At 46.1% G+C, this 19,529-nt stretch overlaps 2 protein-coding genes across 4 annotated transcripts; both read right to left on the bottom strand.

Annotated features, from left to right (window-relative positions):
* Positions 1-78: 78 nt before the first annotated feature.
* Positions 79-16,427, bottom strand: tulp4b (TUB like protein 4b). 2 transcript variants are annotated; one of them, XM_084683737.1, is made up of 15 exons: positions 16,214-16,427; positions 15,783-16,052; positions 15,468-15,596; positions 14,785-14,946; positions 14,265-14,445; positions 14,046-14,153; positions 10,975-11,141; positions 10,528-10,752; positions 9,939-10,173; positions 9,430-9,574; positions 5,848-5,992; positions 5,649-5,742; positions 5,393-5,536; positions 1,730-5,271; positions 79-1,569 (listed from the first exon to the last, which is right to left on the bottom strand). In XM_084683737.1, exons 1-15 carry the CDS (start codon positions 16,229-16,231, stop codon positions 1,453-1,455), a joined length of 5,682 nt encoding a protein of 1,893 aa, XP_084539863.1. In that variant the 5' UTR covers positions 16,232-16,427; the 3' UTR covers positions 79-1,452. The 2 variants fall into 2 exon arrangements, with proteins under 2 accessions (XP_084539863.1, XP_084539853.1); XM_084683727.1 differs by lacking the exons at positions 14,046-14,153; positions 14,265-14,445; positions 14,785-14,946; ... (1 more) ...; positions 15,783-16,052; positions 16,214-16,427 and adding an exon at positions 9,685-9,765 and having other exon boundaries at positions 10,975-11,108.
* A 908-nt stretch (positions 16,428-17,335) lies between these two features.
* On the bottom strand, positions 17,336-18,989 carry myct1b (myc target 1b). Of its 2 annotated transcripts, none has more exons than XM_084683358.1 (2): positions 18,863-18,989; positions 17,336-18,591 (listed from the first exon to the last, which is right to left on the bottom strand). In XM_084683358.1, exons 1-2 carry the CDS (start codon positions 18,915-18,917, stop codon positions 18,050-18,052), a joined length of 597 nt encoding a protein of 198 aa, XP_084539484.1. In that variant the 5' UTR covers positions 18,918-18,989; the 3' UTR covers positions 17,336-18,049. The 2 variants fall into 2 exon arrangements, with proteins under 2 accessions (XP_084539484.1, XP_084539483.1); XM_084683357.1 differs by having other exon boundaries at positions 17,336-18,624; positions 18,863-18,987.
* Between the last annotated feature and the right edge of the window lie 540 nt (positions 18,990-19,529).

The raw sequence follows: 19,529 nt of genomic DNA, 5'->3' as shown, positions 1-19,529 counted from the left end.
TCATCCGTAATGCTTTTTATACGGATGCAAAACTATTTCTACGGATGCAAAATATTATTGACCCTAATTTAAATATGATGCAAAACCTTTTCTACGGATGCAACATTTTTTCTACGAATGCAAAATTTTACTGACCCTTTTCTGTAATTAATACATTCCTCGCCACGCCTAATACCTATGCTGTCTGGACCAAATAATTTCACCAAATAGTGTAACACATTTATTATTTTTTGTATAGATAGTGTAATTTGAACATTGCTTAAAAATCTATCTAGGCAACACAATACTTTATAGGCAGTAAACGCTGACAATGACAACACACTTTTAGTTTCCTAGTAGATCTAAGCATTAAAATATCAATTGCAGCAGGTATCTTTTTAAATAAACACAAAACAGCACCAGACCATCTTTATAGAGCATGTTCACAAATCAGCAATATGTTCTATCAGACCCTTGCATTCAAGGGTAATACTTCACATTGGGTTGCTTGAAATGAGTGCACAGAATAGATTACAGAATAATACTATACAAAAGAACAGGGTAACCTAAACTACTACCTTGGCGTCAAGAGGCTATTCTCATGGTCCAAAGTGGAGGAGAGTGTTATTTTCAGGCAGGGGTTCGATTGTGCAAGAGTAGTCCTGAACCATCTACAATTGTATCAATCATGTAATCAGTGCAACCACACACATTACAAGAAAGTAATGTCAGGTATTACCAGTGAATATGAGCAATATGTTGCAGATAATGCACACTGTGTTCAAAAATGCAGGCTTTGATTTAACTATTGAAAAGCAGCATCCGAAACTGCAAAGAGGCAACACATTTTACATTCAAATGCAACTTCAAGTAGCATCATGGTAAATACAATATCATTAACAAAACACAGTTAACACTATAAGCCTAAAATTAACAACCGAGGTCTGCATTTTATATATTTTTTCTATTTATGACATGATTTGAAGAATGAAATGATCTGGCCATAGGAGGGCAAATCTATGAACCTATTTATTAAACATGCGTTTCATAATTGTAATCAACACATTCTTCCATGAAAACCTAATAACTAAGTCTTTTAAGGGGTTTGTAAAATATGTTGTCAAATTCAAAAATTCATATGTGGTTTCTCCAACTTCACGATTCCTCCCTTGGCTATTGAACAATGATCTCAAGATAATGTTAGCACTATGATGGCTTTCCACCTTTGGACGAGGTGACTAACTCCATTGCACACATTTAAAGCCCAAACTGGCAGTCAAACTTTTCTCTTCAGTTAGCAATGAATCCTTTGCATTATACTTAAAACTAAACCTGATGTATGGCCTCCCTGGAGGAGGCAAATGGTACAAACCCCATGATACCTCCTGTCTTTGTTTAACGCGTAACTAAATTTAAAGGACAGATGACGTTTAATAAAATAACCAGTTTGTCACCAGTTTACTGGGCACGGTTTTACTTCAGCCTTTGAGTAACATTTGCCAAGGCAACGGCAAACGCTTGCACTGCCGAAAAAGGATACTGGAAATCCAAGATATAAGCATTACCGTCGATTCTGCCAAACTGCATCACCTGTGAAAGAGAGACACAGAGAGAGGGAGAAGGAGAGATATAAAGTATCACTTTATTGGTCCCTAAGGGGAAATTGCATTCTCATAGAGGTAATAAATAACATTTTTGAAAGGCAAATGGTCAATCTATGTTTCATTAAACAAAGAACTGATTCTCATACCTGTCTGCCATCCAGCTCAATCTGAAAGTTCTTCGCTGACTCCTGTGTCACTCGTCCTCCAAAGTCAAGCTGGTAGACCTGGGTGGCCTCGTTCCACAACGGCTGCTTGTTGGCCATGACGTAGACAAAGCCCTGGCTGCCCAGCCCCCTGTCCTCTCTCTCATTAGCCTTGCGACACTTGATCTCCTCCAGCTCGCTGGCCATGCGGAGGCTCCTCTTGCTCTTCCAGCCCTTCTTACTGCTCTGGCTCTGGTTCATCAGCTCGTCACCACTGATGAACAGCTCAGGCTCACTCTCCGAACTGTCCTGAAACTCGTTGGCGGTCCTGTTCAGCTTCTTGGCTTTGTTGAGCTGCTCCCTCTGGCCCTTCGGCTTCTTCTTCTCCCTGCCGCCCAGTCGCGGGCTGGAGATGAGGGAGTTAAAGTCGGAGAGGGCCCGGCCTTCCTTTTTGGATCTGCCCTCAGAGACGGTGGTCATGCTGGCCTCCTCCGCCCTGCTGTCCAGACGCTTGCGACTCTTCTTGCTGAACTTGTCCGAGCCCTGCGGGACCGGGCTTTCGTTTAAGGAGGACGGCTCTGGAAAGCTGTTGGCAGACCCTGCCAGCTCCTCCGTGGCACTTTTAGGGTTGGGAATCTCAGTGGGTGGAGGAGGAGGGGGGAGAGGGGGAGGCGGAGGGGGTGGGGCAGTCGGAGGTGGGGAAAGGACTGGCTTCTCTAGCAGCTGGTGAGTCTTGGTGGGGAGGGGTGGGGGCTGGTCGTGCATAGGGGGCGGACACGGGTAAGGGTTCCAGGGGTGCAAGGTGACGGGGTGGAGCTGAAGCCCAGTACAGGAGCTTGCTCCTGGGTACATTGGAGGGAGGGGGCAGCAGGCCAGGTTGGCCAGGTTGGGTGGGTATCCCGGTGGTAGGACCAGGCTAGGATCTGTCTGCGCGAAGGGGACCGGGTTGATGACCTCATTGGGAGCGCACTGTGGTGAGGTGCTTTGCATGGACTGCAGTGGGGGTCCACTGTGAGTCACACCTGGTGGGAAAGGTGACAGGGAGATCTGGTATCCGGATTGGAAGTTCACGTTACTGGGACTGCTGGGAGGTTTGGTGGTGATGACGAAAGGCAGCCTCGTCATGTCCAGGTGTTGAGCCTGGCTGAAGATGAGCGGTGGAGGTTTGTGTGCTCCTGGAGGAGGGGGCAGAATAGCCTGACCCTGGGACAGCCAGAACTCCTCCGTGGTAGAGGGGTCCCATTGGTACGGAGGTGGACGTTTCACCGTCAAACTAACCTCCCCCAGGGTCAAATGACGCACGGATTTCTCCAAATGGCACTGCTGATTGAGAGTCTCGTCTTCAGTGAAGGCAGAGTTCACGTAGACCGTCCGGTCTCGGCCGTTGTCACCGGGACTCAGGAGACTGTATGAGGACTGAGAGGCTAGAGGAGAGGTACTTTTAGAGTGCACAATTATGGTGCTGTGATGGGCACCCTTTCCAGGAGGGAAATCTTGCCGCACGACAGTTCCCCCGGCTATTCCACTGCTGCTGGTTCCTCCACTGACGCTAACGCTGGTGCTGCTGCTGTTACTGCTACACTGAGTGCATGTATACAACGCAGTGGGCACCCTCTGCTGGTAGGAGAGGGCCAGGGCGCTGTTCATCTTCGACTTGGTCGGCAGGGTCCGCGAGGTGTCAACCATCTGAGGCACCTTCAGAGCCACGTCTCTCCGGTCGCGTCGGAGCGTGGCATGAATCAGGCTGCTGTCTATCCTCTGGGAAGGAGCCAGCGGGACGTTGGCGGTGACCTGATTGGCTGGATCTGGGTAAGGGGGCGGGTCTCCGCTGGGTATGGAGTACCTGGGGACGGAGAGGCGGCTCAGAGTGGCTGAGCTGTAGGGCAGCTGCACCTTCTTGCTCTCGGACGAGGTGACTTTGAGGGTGGCGGAGCCGCCCGTGGCCTGGACGGCGTAGGACGAGCTCTGGTTGCGGATGAGTCGTCGGCGCGGCCTACACACCTCCTCCACGTTCCCGCTGCTGTCGAAGGTGGTGATCCGCTCATAGCCCAATGGGGTCGGGTACTGGAGGCCGACCTGATGCAGGGAGAACTCATCCTTCTTCAGGCAGGGATCCGCCACCAGCACACTGGGGCTGTCGCAGTTGGTGATGAGGCCCGCAGAGGCTGCAGAGGCAGAGGCCGCGGACACTGCCGTGCCCGGGTAAGGCGGAGGGGGGTTCACCTTCCTCATCTGGAGCTCCAGAGAGGAGTCTGCCTCCATGAAGGATGGAGGCAGAGACCGCGGCAGGCTGGGCTTCAGGGTGTGCCCGTGCTCCCCTCCTCTCTCCCCGCCCAGCTCATTGCCAGGGTGGGGCACCTGGGGCGGGGGGAGGAGCTGCAGCTGCTGCAGAGTGATGGTGGGGTAGCCGGTGGGCGGTGGAGGGGGCAGCGCTATCTGCATCTTCAGCTGCTGTTGCATCTGCTGGTGCTGCCTCTGCATCTGCTGGTGCTGCTCCTGGATCTGCTGGTGCTGCTGCTGCAGCTGGTGCTGCTGCTCTCGCATCTCCTGGATCTGCTGGCGGATCTGCTGCTGCTGCAGCTGCATCTGCTCCTGCTGCAGCTGCATCTGGTGGTGCTCCTGTTGCATCTGCAGCTGCTGGTGTTGCTGCTGCAGCTGCTGCTGCTGCTGCTGAATCTGGTGGTGCTCCTGCTGCAGCTGTAGCTGCTGCTGCTCCTGCTGCATCTGCAGCTGCTGGTGTTGCTGCTGCAGCTGGTGCTGCTGCTGGATCTGGTGGTGCTCCTGCTGCAGCTGGAGCTGCTGGAGCTGATGCTGCTGCTGGAGCTGGTGCTGCACCTGCTGCAGCTGTTGGTGTGCCTGTTGTTGCTGTGGGTGATGATGCTGTTGTTGCTGTTGTTGAATTTGCTGTTGGTGTTGTTGAATTTGCTGTTGGTGTTGTTGTTGCTGAATTTGCTGTTGGTGCTGTTGCTGTTGTTGCTGAATTTGCTGTTGATGTTGTTGTTGAATTTGTTGTTGGTGCTGTTGTTGCATCTGTTGATGGTGCTGCTGCAGCTGATGATGCTGCTGCTGAATTTTCTGCTGCTGTTGTTGCATCTGTATCTGAATTTGTATTTGCTGCGGAGGTTTGGACGTCTGTTGGTGAGCCTGCTGTGACTGAGAGCGTGGTTGGTGAGGCTGTGGAGGAAGGTGGTGAGGAGGAGGAGGGGGAGGCAGGGTCCCAGGGAGTAGAGGGCCCATGTCCACCCTATTAAAGATCACCTGTCCTGGATTGGAGTAGCGCGCTGCCACAGGGTACTGGGCCCCAACCGCCTCCTGGCTGTGCTCAGATATTGGGACTGAGGCTGCCGCTGCCGCAGCTGCTGCTGCTGCCGTGGCCGTGGGATTGGTCAGGACATCCAGCTGAATATTTTGATTGGCCAGTAGGGACTGGACCAGTCCAATACTCTGAGTGGGGGACATGGCCTGAGCAGGGCTGTGGATGGGGGCGATGGGGATGTTGACTGTGCAGGGAGGGTTGTCACCTGACACACCCGAGGGCCCCATAACTGAGAAAACAAGTGTAGAAAAGTGTTTGATGTACTGTAAACACACAGCACATTCTTTAATACAAACTGGGGAAACAATCATCTAGACAACCATTTTAACTCTGTGCATGTTCATTCCTACCGGGCAAGTCATCCTCATCTTCGCTGAAGACGTTGGGGTTGAAGACAGGCAGGCTCATGAAGTCTAGAGTTATCTTCCGAACCTCTGGAAGATAAATGGTCATCTGTCTCGGCTGCAAATGCAGCAAACTGGTCTTGTAGATAACTGGAATAGAAAGAATCATCTCTTGATCCTTTCTTACAAGGTCACTCCGGGAAAATATAAAATGTAAAACACGTCCATATTATTGTCAACTTTAAAATTGCAGAAATGCTACCTGCACCAAGATTGGCAGGCAGGAAAGAAGCAAGTCCAACAATTTTGAACTTTGTCCCCCAAATATTGGATGTAACCTGAGCAAGGTAATTATGCTGTGAAACAGAACAGTAAAGTCAGAAAAGTCAAAATATAATGAAGAAAAATAAGGGTGAAGAAAAGAAAGATTAAGACGCAGAGGTGGTCATACATCTACCCACCTCAGTGATTCCATCCATGGAGAATTCTCTCCGTGTCAGACTAGGGGAACGAATCGCGGCCTTCCTGGTGGGTAACCGCGGTGATCGTGGCCCTTCCTGAGTAACGCGTGACAGATTTGGAGATTTCCTAGATTCCATGTTCATCCTGCAGAACCATCAGTTTCGTCACAGTAGATCATAGATGTTACATGCAAAACATGTTGTAATGTGGATTCTCTCTACCGTGCAGTTGTGAATTACCCTCTGACTTTGTGTGATGATTACATTTCATGTGCGTTATCTATTCAGAAATGATGTTAGGTGTATTTGTAAGTTGGCCCCTTGCGAGTGGGGGACGTGGGTTCCCAGTAGGGCTGGGTGATATATAAAAAAATATAAAAAATATATATCTTGATGTAAGGCTGGGTGTCAAACCTGCCCCCACCTCTCATATGCTAAAGTCTGGAGTTTCTGGACGGTCTCAACGTGATGGCTCTCACACCCCATTCAAGATGTGGTCTGATTGGTTGTTCTTGTGTATAAAGGGAATTGTAATGCATTGTTCTTTGGATTCTTCGTCTCCTGGGACCTTCTCCTCAGTTCTCCCTTGTCCTTCTGTCCTACTCCTTGCTCACCTCTTGCTTTCTCTCTGATTTACAATGATCATGGTAGAGTAGGTTAGATTGAAAGCTTTCATATTGTAACATGTTTGCCTTGTAATTGATTTCATTCATTTGCAAAGTTATTAAATGCGTATTTCATTTAACCGTACTTTGACCATTCTTGCTCTGATTTAACCCATAGAGTCAAACACCTGGAATTCTATTGGAATTGGCATTATTTGGTTCATGCTAATACACTGTTCAGTTTCCCATCTTCCTTTAAACCATAGGGGAATTAGTTTAGGTTGTTTGGACAATATTTACCCCCCTACATTGATATTGTCAAAATGTTTACAATATTTGATATATATCTTGATATGTTTGCTTTTGCATTTAAATAATAAAAAAACATGATTTTCTTTTGCCCCATTAGAAAACAAAAAAAATAATTTAGATAGAACAACTATTGTGACAAAAGTACAAAATGTGTAGTGCAAATTTAGCAGTTGCCATAAAACAGGTACTTGCAACTTGACTAAATCCGAAGGTTGCCGGATCGATTCCCCGCCGTGCCAAATGACGTTGTGTCCTTGGGCAAGGCACTTCACCCTCGGGGGGAATGTCCCTGTATTTACTGTAAGTCTCCAAGCACATGTCCTCTCCAAGTTGGACTACTGCAACTCGCTGCTCGCCGGTCTCCCAGCATGCGCAACCCGCCCTCTTCAGAGGATTCAGAACACAGCGGCCCGCCTGGTCTACAATCTACCCAGACGCTCCCACGTTACCCCGCTCCTCATCTCCCTCCACTGGCTACCCATAACGGCCCGCATCAGATTCAAGACCCTGGTACTGACCTTCCGAGCAGTGAACGGGTTTTCACCCGACTACATCAAGTCTCTCCTGCAGCCTTACACCCCCACCCGCCACCTACGGTCTTCTTCAGACAACCGCCTGGTGGTCCCACCGCTCAAGACCGCCCGATCCCAACACAAGCTCTTCTCCTGCCTGGCCCCCCAGTGGTGGAATCAACTCCCTACCTCCATCAGAGACTAAGGGCCCTATCTTGCACCCAGCGCAATTGACTTAGTCAACGACGCAAGTGTCATTCCTAGTTTGCACTCGACGCAAAGCCGACTTTTCCCTCCACAGACGCACGTTGAAATGACTTTGCGCTCCCGTGGGCAGTTCAGCGAAAAAGGAGGCGTGTTCCGGCGCAAACGTTCCCTGGTGCTATTTTGCAGTTTCCGAAAAACAATTCCGCCACTGACCGGGAAAAACTTGGTCTAAAGTCAATGGTGTAATATTCAGATGCTATTTTAAGGGCGCAAGCTTGGCCCGTGCGCACTGCTGGCGAAGCCAGGGTCTTCTTTCTGCAAAGCTACATTACATTGTTTTGATTTATGGCGTGTTACATTTCTTCAATGATTATAAAAAGATTTTCATAAGAAATTTCTATGTATGTGAACTTCATTTGTAACAACGGTGGTAATTCCCTCCCATGACTGTTTAACCAAAGCTAATTTGGTTAGGTTTCTTCTCCTATGCCCATCAGAATCTGAATTCGGTTTATTCGCCATGAAGCTTATGTTACACAAATACGCGATTTGCTGTGGTAGGAAGGTGCAAACAATAAACATATGCTGGTATAAATTAAGTACATTACTTAAACTAATTCTAAGAACTGAACAATTAAAAAATATAACAATTAAATAAATATATATATGTAAAAATAAGAATAATAATTTGAATGAGTAGCATGAGTGGGCAATTTAGTGCAATGAGAAAACTGCTCTGCCTTTCTCATACAATGCCACTTCTCTATCTTTTACGTCCCTGACGACAACGTCGATCTCCTCGGCTGTGAACCGCTGGCGTGCGCCTGGCAAATCCGCTGTTATAATAGCAATTCGCTATGGAACAAGCGCTGCTCTTAAAGGGAATGTGAGATGATGCTCTGATTGGTTTATTGCACGTTACGCCCAAACCACACCCATTAGTAATGTAGCTACTTCAGACCAACCCTTTTTCGATTTGCGCCAGGCGCAAAGTCATTTATCCCGCCGGCAAAATAACAACCAAGCTGAAGTCACGCCCACAAAGTTACTTGCGCTTTGCGTTTTGATACTTGCGTTTTAGATCGTCAAAATAGGGGGGACAGACTGTCTCTCCACCTTCAAGAGAAGGCTCAAGACGCACTTATTCTGGGAGTACAACGGTACTTAGGAATGGTTTGCTGAACCCAACGCTGGTTTCCTCAAGGATCACAATGACTCTTGCTTAGACTGTTGCTCTTGTTTGTTAGTGGTAGCTGATTTAAACTGTTTTCTATTTTAGTTAATCCTATTTTTTATTGCTTTCCTACAGGCACACTTGCACTTAGAGTTTCATGTTGTTTAATTGTAACTTGTTTAACTACATGCTCTTATGGTTTCCTCCCTTTAGCAAAATTTTTTTTGGGTTGTTCACAATGTGTACTTCTTGTTTTGGCTACCCGCAATGCTTTGGGGTTATCTTGTTGTTATTATCAGTGACCTATGCACTTTGTAAAGCTCTCTCTTGGAAGTCGCTTTGGATAAAAGCATCTGCTAAATGAATAAATGTAAATGTAAGTCGCTCTGGATAAGAGTGCTAAATGACTAAATGTCTGCTAAATGACAACATTTAACTTCTTGTACTCACTGTGAATTATATTATTGTTGCTTGCTTTCCTACAGGTACACTCTTGCACTTTTGAGGTTCATGTTGTTTAATTGTAACTTGTTTAACTACGCTTCATGTTTTGGCTACCCACAATGTTTTTGGGGCTATCTCGTTGTTTATGATCATTGACAAATGCACTTTTGTAATAAAGCTCTCTCTTGGAAGTCGCTTTGGATAAAAGTGTCTGCTAAATTAACAAATGTAAATGTAAGGACCAGCAAAAATAATAATCATTGTCATCAGAATTATTACGATATTATCGCTAATATTCGATATAGCCAGCCATAGTTCCCAGGGATACCTGGAGTGTTTGGGTGACCTGTTTCCTCGGGAGAGCTTTGGGGACTTCTTGCCGACCCACTCGTCACTCAGCTCCATGTCACTGGAGTCGGAGCAGTTACAGCTGTCCGTCATGTAGGAGATCATGGCATTCACACACACCTCGTCTGAAACAAACAATCGCAACATGGATTATCCCTTAGACAGAAAGCCCCCTTATGGAGTGACTTGGTGGCTCATTGGTTAGGTGTGCATATTACATTGGCTGAGGCCTTACTGCAGGGGTCTGGATTTGAATCCAGCTCAGGGCCATTTCCTGCATGTCCTCCCCTCTCTATACATGTCCTGTCACTCTTCACTGTCCGAAGCAAAAATGTCTGATAAGTAGAACTTAAGCAGAACTTTAAAAGTCAAGGCCACATCATTATTTGGTTGGCACTTTTGAAAACCCTAAATATGCTTATGTCACTGTCGATTTATCGATCGCAACGCACTCTTCACAAGGCTCGCTGTGCCACTGTGAAGCCACACCTGCTTTGCCGTCTGTTTTGGGGTCCATGATGACAAACTCTGGGCGTAGTTTGCTGATGCGCCGTCCTTTCAGGATGGGCACCAGCCCACCCAGGTGCTCCAGGAAAAGAGTGTAGCAGGGCCCCCCTGCCTCAGGGTTGTCCTCCGCCCTCTTCATGGTGCAGTGCAGCCTCTCGTTCCCTGCCGTGGGGTAGCTGACAAAGTCCCGGATGTTGTTGGGGTCAGGAATTGGAGGCTGGAGCAAAGTCAACAAAGAGCACATACGCTAGAGATCACCTGGAGGCACAATTCAAACTATGTACATTTATTCATTTAGCTGAATTTTTACTTTGCCAGACAGGTCAATGAATAAATGTTCTTTAATTTAAAAATGTTACATTTGTAAAACCTTTTTCATTTGTTTTTCCAAAGTAATGTCTATAAAAATGGCATACCGTAAATTCAGGAGATACTCAAGGACAGTTCACAGTCCACAGTTCTAACTTTGAATAATACTACATTGGTTTGTGTCAAGGAATAGCCTTACAAGACAACAATCAAATCCCACAGCGAGAATCGAACCCAGCTTACACCTCCCAGGCCGTCTAACCTTGATGGTGGGTATGAAGGCAGTGGTGACGTAGGAGCAGAGCAGGGAGGGCATGTTTAGTTTGCCCACGTCCCTCTCCTCCCGCAGGGCGCTGGCGATGCCCTGCTGGCAGAGCAGCTGGAGGCTGGCCACCCTGTGCTCCACGCGGACCACGTAGAGCGCCGGCCCACACGCCAGGAACAGGCGTGAGTCTCTGTGGCCCCAGCAGATGGTGGTGATGGGTCTCTGGAAGACGACAGGTTGGCAAGACTCCAGTGTCAGCCTTACGGTACGTATCTTTACGGTGAAGTCTTAAGAAGGTTAAAATGTTGTGTTTATGTCATCTCATGTTTTGGGAATGTAGTGTAACATTTTCAGTACCTGTTTTGAGGCCATCGTCAGATTTATCCATATCTTTCTTGTGTGGTTATGGCCAGGGTGGTGAGACTAGTGAGGAGGCAAGCTCACCTGGGCTGGTGTCTCCAGTGTGTAGATGTGTTCTCCCTGGACATTGTAGAACTTGACCAAGGCGTTCCTCATTATGGATGCACAGGTGGACTCCGTAGGGAGCCCGTGGCGCTCCATCCCCGCCACGGCCAGAAGGTCCCCCTGGGAGCACCACTGCACCTCCACATCTGCAGAGAGAAGCTCAGTGAGGAGCAGTCACTTCCTGTTAGTGTGAGGTCACTTCCTGCATCCTAACCTGCGAGTGTGAGGTCACCTCATGTGTCCTGACCTGTTAGTGAGGTCATTCCCACACCCTAACCTGTTAGTGTGAGGGAACCTCCTGTGTCCTAACCTGCTTTTGTGAGGTCACCACCTACATCCTAATCTGTGTGTGTGAGGTCAGCTCCTACATCTTAACCTGCTTGTGTGAGGTCACCCTCTACGTCCCAATATGTTAAAGCAGACCTGGGCATGTTACAGTGGCCTGTGGGCTGTCCCAGTTCGCCCCGCGAGAGGTAAAAAAATATATATAAATAAATAAATGTGTTGAACGGTAAATCTGTAGTCCTGAAAGATTACAGTGATCAGGGGATTTACGTACAGTACAAGTCAAAAGTGTGGACACATTTTCCCATGTGCGCTTACGCAACCTCACCGACACCCGAGCTGTTGGTTAAACCTCAAAAATGTCCGCTCACGGTAAAAAACGAAAGGTTTTTAACAAGACATGGACTTCTAAGTATCTGTTTTACTTAAGTCAAAGGCAAAGCTGTGTGCTTAGTTTGTTGAGAACATTGCTTTCTCTCTTACTAACTACACACCAGCTAGAACACTGCAATCATCAGATGCAGGCCTGTTAGAGGTCACCAGAAGCAGTCATAAGAAGATTGGTGCTTAGCCTTTGTCAATTAGGCCCCAAAACTATGGAACACATTACCCATAAATATTAGGGAAGCAAACAGGCTAGACACTTTCAAAAGACAGCTTAAAACCAAATATTTTTACCAAAGTATTTTAATAATTTGATCTCTGAAGGGTTTCATTAGTTATATTATTGTTTTTATAGATTTTTTCAGATTTCTGCAAAGACTGCCGCTTGTGTTTTGACTTGTGTTATTGTTGTTATTGACTGTGTTTTGGATTTGCTCAAAGATTGCGGCCTGTGTTTTTGTTACATTTTATCTATATTGGGAAACTACAAAGACTGTGGCTGAAGATACCGCAAAGACTGCGGCTGGAGATACCGCAAAGATTGCTAATTGTAACCAAAAGGCTTTAGCAACATATAGGTTCTGGACCGCTCTGCAAAAGGCCTGAGCTTGGGTTTTGTTTAGTTACATGATACATGGTTCAGGCAGGAGGACTCAGTATAGTATATACTTGATACTTTATTCACACGGTACAACACATCATTGTAACATTTGATTTGGCATTATGGTTCTGCTTGCATCGGCCCCCTGCCGTACCCAACGGAGACACCGTCTGGACCTCTGAGCAGAGAGCAGCGACACATTCCCCCACGACAGGAAACACAGAACCAAGGGTGGAGGCAGGGGAGGCGGAGGCAGCAGATTAAACAGAAAGCACCCGGTGTCACACTAGCAAAGCAGAGTGCAGCGATATCCTGATTAAATAGCCCGCCCTGCTAAGGTGTGCCCCTACTGCGTGATATGACGCGCTGCCAGTGACGCGCTGCTAATGAGGCGCTATGTCTCGCGTCCCCCTGCATGAACCAGCTCCGCTTGTTTTGCTAGTGAAGCTGCAGACCCTGATGATCAGCTGTCAGCTGTCTTTCACATATCTACCTCAGACATTCAACCAGACTTCAATGTGCTTGTTCAAGCCCAAGACAGACTGGATTTTTCTCACTGAGTAAGAAGAACTGAACTGGAAAAAGTCAAAAGCACTTATTGCTCTTGTATAAAGTTATTCAATTGCTGGTCTTGAACATAAATCTTGTCAAATTTATTTTTGTGAAGGTTTAAAGGTATGTAAAAAAAAACAAAAAAATGCTTTTACATATTTTCATAGCCTTATTGTAACATGTATTACCAGTAGCAGCTCAAACCAACTAAATAATTTACTATTTTAATCAAGATTAATCTCACTGTAATATTGGAATGAATCTAGATTAATCTAGATTAAAATGGCTTATTTGAATTCTGTCAAAGGCATTCAGAATATATGTGCTACCCAAATAACGACTAAAAGTAAGTCTTTGAGAACGGGTTTCTCAAGCCAGGTGAGCGAGGAGACTAGTTAGCTTGGCTGATAGAGCTGTGCTGACGGGCTTGCCTCGGTTGCACACAAACATTAGTTTGACGACGACTCTTACCCTGCGCTACATCAGTGCTTGGCCCGGCATCTTCCGCATTAGCTAAGGGATGCTTTGCGTTTAGGTGGTATTTGAGACTGGAAGAACTCCTACAGTAAACTAATTCCGCATTGCACAAGCAACAACCTTAAACAAACAACAGCCTGCAAACAACCTTAGTCTTGCCAAGGTTTCCATTGGGAAGCTTCTTAAAAATACATTTTCCCTAAAGCAAACCCGGCAGCTTCATAGCTGCATCCATGTTAGCACATCATGTTTGATGTGGTAATTTCATACACAAGGCATACACACAGGTTCGAAGACTCGTTCTCGCCCCCTACAGTGCAATTCGGCTAGGTATACATCCGCGCTAAAATATCAAGGTGAAAGTCATCATAGCTTGAGTAGTATAGACCCAGCTCCCAACCCAACTTTGAGAATAGATTAACAGCGCTATTTTTTTTATCGCCCGATGAGAGTCTCACGTTAACGCAGCACGTTAACGCCTATAACGGCCCACCACTAGTTTTTTATAAAGTAATAAAATTAATATTGAGCAGAATTAAGTTCAGCCTATTGTTTTGGCCGGCCACAACAGTCCCAATTTCTCATGTGGCCTTTCGGGAAAATATATACCCCACCCGTGTGGGGGTGAGTGAGGTGTGAGTGAGGTCACCTCCTACATCCTAACCTGCTTGTGTGAGGTCACCTCCTACGTCCTAATCTGTTAGTGTGAGGTCACCTCCCACACCTAACCTCTTCGGTTGGGGCTACTTACCTTTGAGCCCTGAGCAGATTACGTTAGGAGAAAGGTCGTCATAGTGATTCATCAAACTGATGTCCCCAGATATGAAGCTGACCGTCAGCAGAGGTTTCACGTTGCGCACTTCGGAGGGAAAAGACAAACACATTGGCTTCCATTCCAAGTCAACAACCACCAGAGAGCCTGCTGCTGGCATGTGTGTACCATGCGTGGTGTAGCGCATGGAGGGAGCACCTTGAGGCGGGGCATTGTCGTCCGTGTCCGTGTCACTCTCTGTGCTGTCCTCGACCAGGAAGCTGGGGCAGTTCCAGGACATGCTGATGATTCCGTCCGACTCATGTAGCAGGACGTGGGCCAGCATGCGACCGTGACAGTCCATCACTATCACCTGACCGTCTGCTGTCCCAAACAACACCTGGAAGCAGCTCCTCTGGTTAGGCTCTGTTTCATATTAAAGCTCAACACATTATGATAATACATGTATACATATATATTGTACATACATATATATATATATATATATATTCTGACAAATTATAAAACTATGATAACAATTTTATACTTAAACTAATTACTGTGCAACAACTTTTTGCAAATTGTTTAATTGCTTTTGACCCAATGATTAGACACATTAATACTGGATGTAACAAGTACCAGGAATGTTTGGGATACTGTATATATAATATAATTATAACTACATATTTATATAACAGAACAATTTGTATAATTGTGTAAATAGAAGTGAGGTGTGTACCTGTTGGTCGTCTGGTGTCCAGATGCCACAGGTGATCTGGCTCTCCAGGTTGATCTCAGACGACCAGTGTCTCTGTCCGCTCACGGAGCCCACCAGGACAAAACCGTCCCTGTAGGCTATCAGGGCCTGAGTGCCGTCATGAGACCAGGTGAAGTCACTCACCTGGTGGAGGTGGAGCACATGTGTTTATTTGACATACAGCATCAAGCAGCAGAAGTGCATAGTTCTGGCGCTTAGAACCAAGGAAGGTCAGGGTTTCCCGCAGCACTTTACAGTTGAGGCCGCCTTAACTACGTAGTTTTATTTGTTAGTTTTTTTTATAGCGATATCCGCCGTGTTACTCTGTCCTGTTTTCTCCCTTCCATTCCAAAACGCCAGGCTCCCTTCATTAGGCTATCACACAACCCCCCCCCCCCCACCCACCCACCCTACCACCTTAACTAACACATTTTCTGCGGAAACCCTGAAGGTCTGTATTTAAACCAGGCACATACGTATAGCGACGGCATAATACAATAAAAGATCATCCTGATGATAGGACACTGAAGAGAAGAAAACATCATATCTGCATCATCTAAAACTGTTTTGTAGGTGCAAGCATAGAACGCCCTTTGCCAATAAACATGTTCACATCGCCTGGACAGTCATTAGTCTGATCTGTGCATGAGGCTGTTAATACAGACCTGGGCACCGCGGTCGTTCACCAGCTCCACAGACCACCGTCCCTCGTACTGAATCCACACAAAGATGCCTCCCTCCATGTCACATGTGGCCAGCTTCTGAAAGGGCTCATTCCAGCGCACCAAGACAACCTATCAAGGATAAGAAGGAAAATGTTCTTCCCCTTCCTCAACCCTAGGTAGCTGTACAGGCCCATCCATATCATAGATCATTCTTTATGTATTACACGTTTTCACCGAACAACATTATGAAATGTATGAACTCTGTCATACAGACAACCATAGAGACAGCAGCTAGCAGCTATGTGTGTGCCCCACCTCACTGTTGTGGCCCCGTAAATTGAAGTTGATTCTCTGGGGGGTATTCCTGTCCCTCCTGCAGTGACTGGAGGTAAAGGTCACACCCACGACTCCCCTGCCGTTCCCAGTGGCCAGCCAGCCCTCCTCATAGTACCGCCTCCGACACACCGGCTTGTCCTTCTCACTCTTGGGGACCCGGCCTTTCCAGGAGAGGCTGAGGATGTTGGAGTCGCTGCAGAGAATCGGGCCGTGTTCCACGGCTGCCAACATCCCGACTGAGTGACCTGGCTGGAGAGAAAAGGCAACTGACTTATTGTTGTTGTACTGTAGATGTGTACAACTGAGAATGAGAATTGTGTGTCAGCAACAATACATGATTTAACTGACTCAGTACTTATACATCTGTTCTAAAAGAAGAGCAGTAATATGTGTATATGCTGTAAACCCACCTCATAAGTCCTGGACATATTTGGTAAAAATGTTGTTTGTGATGGTGGTTTCCATATTACCAATCAAATGAAACAATAACGGATGAGAGAATTTCTGATGCACTGGGAAAATTCTAAGGACGAATAACTGACATTATAAAGACAGATCTTCATCAGTGTTCAAGCTGCAGGTCAATCAGCCGGTAGGGACATGAAACTTTCTTTGTTATTTGGTCTGAAGGTTATCTGGTCTGTTATTTGGCTGATAGACAAAAAATCTCCAGAGGTTCCATGAAAAACAAGCGCATTACATCTGCAAATGAGAAATTCAACAAGTAACTCACAAAGGTAATTTACTGAGGCAGATGCAGCAGCAGAATTACAGTAAATGACACAACCTTGAAATTATAAATGCCTTCATGGTATCTATGCAACAGCACTGCATTGAACGATTAGGACTTTCGTGCATAGCCTACTGTCTCCATGGGTACAGTGATTTTACTGGCCAGTTACGTCAAGAAAACGCTGTGCCACTTCGGAGAGACCAAGGATTTATTTGAGAGGCAGAACAGAATGCAGTTAACGCTGAATCATCAGCTGAGTCGATCTGTTAAAACACCTCTTCAATTATTTTTTTCACAGCAACACAACTAGGTAATCAATTACTAAAACATTCGAGTCGAGGCTACGATTACGTTGTCTTGCGTCCTAGCCCATTTATACAAATAATGACATTCAGTTTAATCGCCTTCCGCCCTCCTCTATTACAGCGATTCACAAGTCTCACCCCGTCTTTCAGGAGTCATGCATTATGTGAGCGTTCAATGGTTCAGTTTCAACAAAAGCTCAATATTAACAAAGAAAGAAAAACGACGTATGAACAGGGGGATTGTAGACCTCACCTGATAGAGATGTATTGTAGCTCGCTGTCGTTGGAATGTCAGTTGAACGTGCGCCCGCGCTGCCAGCTGCTCTCCACTGGCGCATGCACTTGCCTCGGTCGTGTGCCTTTAAATCGTGTTGCCAGGTATGAATAATAAAACTATTTTTTGATAGGTCTCCAATGGAATAGATTGTAATTTACTATTGATCAAATTCATAGATATCAGTTAGATGCACAGCAAATACATAAGAGCACATGGCTTACATTTCAATAAAGTTATTTATTTATTGAGCAATGGGGATATCATTGTGTCTATGCCAACATAATTTCGGTAGCCAGTACTGAAATGTATTCGTGTTTCCATTCATAGTGAATAGGCATTCACACCATGCACACTGTATTGCTGACATATAGGGAAGTCATTTTAAGACGACTACACAACACCAAGTTACCTAAAAGCAGTCATTTGATGCAAATCAACACATGAATCATCACATAATATTCATTGTTTAAGTAGCAAATCTGCAAGATTTGAAGGGAGGAATAAAACATCCAGTTTACAAAATGTATTTCTCTCTTGTAAACTATTGAATCGTGATTAGTTGTGGACAACTGTGGTGGAAAAACTGAAGACACTGTGTACTCGAATAGCCAGGATGCCGGATTAATACAAATTATGTATTCCATACCGTACAGAATTTAACACAACGCAAAAAATATATCGAATTATTTTTGCTTTCTTTATGCTTAAAACAATCTTTATACATGATTCCACTTCTACCAACATCAAAAATGCTCACAACTTATAGCAGACTGACAAGAGGGGATCATTGAATCTGAAGGTCCTCCAAACCCCTCCAATACAGAGACCTCAACAAGCCCTTTAAAAAATTCCTCTAGTGACCAGTAGGTGTGCAGCCCATGTTGTCCACTGCAGTCCCATTCTGTAATGTCCTCTGTCTTTGTTGACAGAATCAGGTACAAGTCTCTTGAAAGGCTAATATGACACTGTCATATGCTGGGGGAAGGGCCTGGGAGGGCAAGAAGCCTCTGAGGCCTTTGTTACCCAACCAAAAGGAGTTCCTCTTGCCTGGCACCAGGGAAGCAGTCAAGGTTGAATCCTCTGAATTAGCGACCACCGTATCATGCGGCAAGGTGGCCTGGTTGTCGTCTCCTGACCCTTGACCTCTGCTGCCCTTCGGCGCGGGGCGGAAGGTGGAGGCCTGGTAGCTGGGCTTGCTTCCCAAGGGGCCGACAGGCTCGACGGAGGGCTGTCTGTAGAGGCTGAGGACCCCGGGCCCCACACTGTTGTCGCTGCGCCGGTCGAACACGGTGCTTCGGTAGAGACCCATCCTGTTGTTGTGTGATCGGGTGGCACCTCGGCGTTGCTGTTTGGGCCGCTGCGTTATCCTGGCGGTGGCTCTGCGTCTGGACATCCACGTCAGTAGGATGTAGATCAGGGCCCCGATGAGCAGGCCCACCAGCATGGACAAGCAGAAGGCCAGGACCAGGTCGCCTGTAGAGAGAAATAAGGGAACATGAATTGAGTCTGAAGAGAGAAGGGGGGGGGGGGGGGGGGGGTTGCAGTTGTTTGGGTTATTCAAGAGTTCTCCAGTGGTTAACAAAAAACACAGTAATGCCTACGACTCAGGACAACTGATACTGGTTAATTTGACAATAAATAATACATTTTAAAGGTTTAAAAGTAACATACTTAACTATTACTACCGACTCTGTCACTATCATCAAACATAAAAGATGTAGCAAAGACATTGTTTCTTTCTTACCTACGTTAATAAATTTCCATATTTCCAAATTGACATTGGTCTCGTTGTATGCCATTTTATCAAAAATGAGGTGGTAGGAGTAATGTAGATCACATTTGCAGGGAGCCCAGGACCACACTGAGCTCTTTCCAAGACAAGGCTGGTCCTTTTTTTTTGTGTTTGCAAAAACGGAAACTTTGCTGTCATACTTCCTGCCTCTCGGCCTTTAAAATTAGCCAGTGCTTTGCTTATCTGCATGGGACAGAACTGTGGGAAACAGGACTGTTTCCTTTCACGTCATTTCCTTGGGATCAATACATCTTAACAATGGCCTTTTGGCTCCATTATTAAAAATAAAGCCCTTAACTTGTATTTTAGTGGCAACCAGGCTGGCTTAGTATGTCAGCTTGTTCATATTATTTGGACTGTGAGGTCATACAAAAACAAAAAACCTACACAAAATACTCCCTATACAAAAACACACATCCTCACTCAAACCAGGCTACAAGAGATGTGATTGTTTCCAGGTATCTTTTTAGTTTTACTGAAATACTGATAAGCAAGCTCAAACAGAACTAGTTGATGAACAGACCCCCTAATCACATTCACATTCAACTGGGATTTCCTTCAATTGTTGCTGTGGTCCCACTTCACTGGTCTCTCGCAGGTAGGCTAAACTGTTACTTCA

This window comes from Hypomesus nipponensis, chromosome 3 (assembly GCF_054491055.1).
Source record: "Hypomesus nipponensis isolate SF chromosome 3, ASM5449105v1, whole genome shotgun sequence".
Classification (NCBI taxonomy): domain Eukaryota; kingdom Metazoa; phylum Chordata; class Actinopteri; order Osmeriformes; family Osmeridae; genus Hypomesus; species Hypomesus nipponensis.
The sequence above is the reverse complement of the archived record's forward strand: the minus strand, read 5'-3'. Positions and strand labels throughout refer to the sequence as shown.

Excerpts from the sequence above, each read along its gene's own strand:
- myct1b (XM_084683357.1), bottom strand. The coding sequence starts at position 18,917 with ATGGCATACAACGAGACCAATGTCAATTTGGAAATATGGAAATTTATT. Across the intron at positions 18,625-18,862 it reads ATGGAAATTTATTAACGTAG|ACTCAATTCATGTTCCCTTA; the intron begins GTAAGAAAGAAA and ends TTCTCTCTTCAG.
- tulp4b (XM_084683737.1), bottom strand. Across the intron at positions 10,753-10,974 it reads CACTGGAGACACCAGCCCAG|AGACCCATCACCACCATCTG; the intron begins GTGAGCTTGCCT and ends GTCGTCTTCCAG. Across the intron at positions 5,272-5,392 it reads AGATGAGGATGACTTGCCCG|TTATGGGGCCCTCGGGTGTG; the intron begins GTAGGAATGAAC and ends TTGTTTTCTCAG.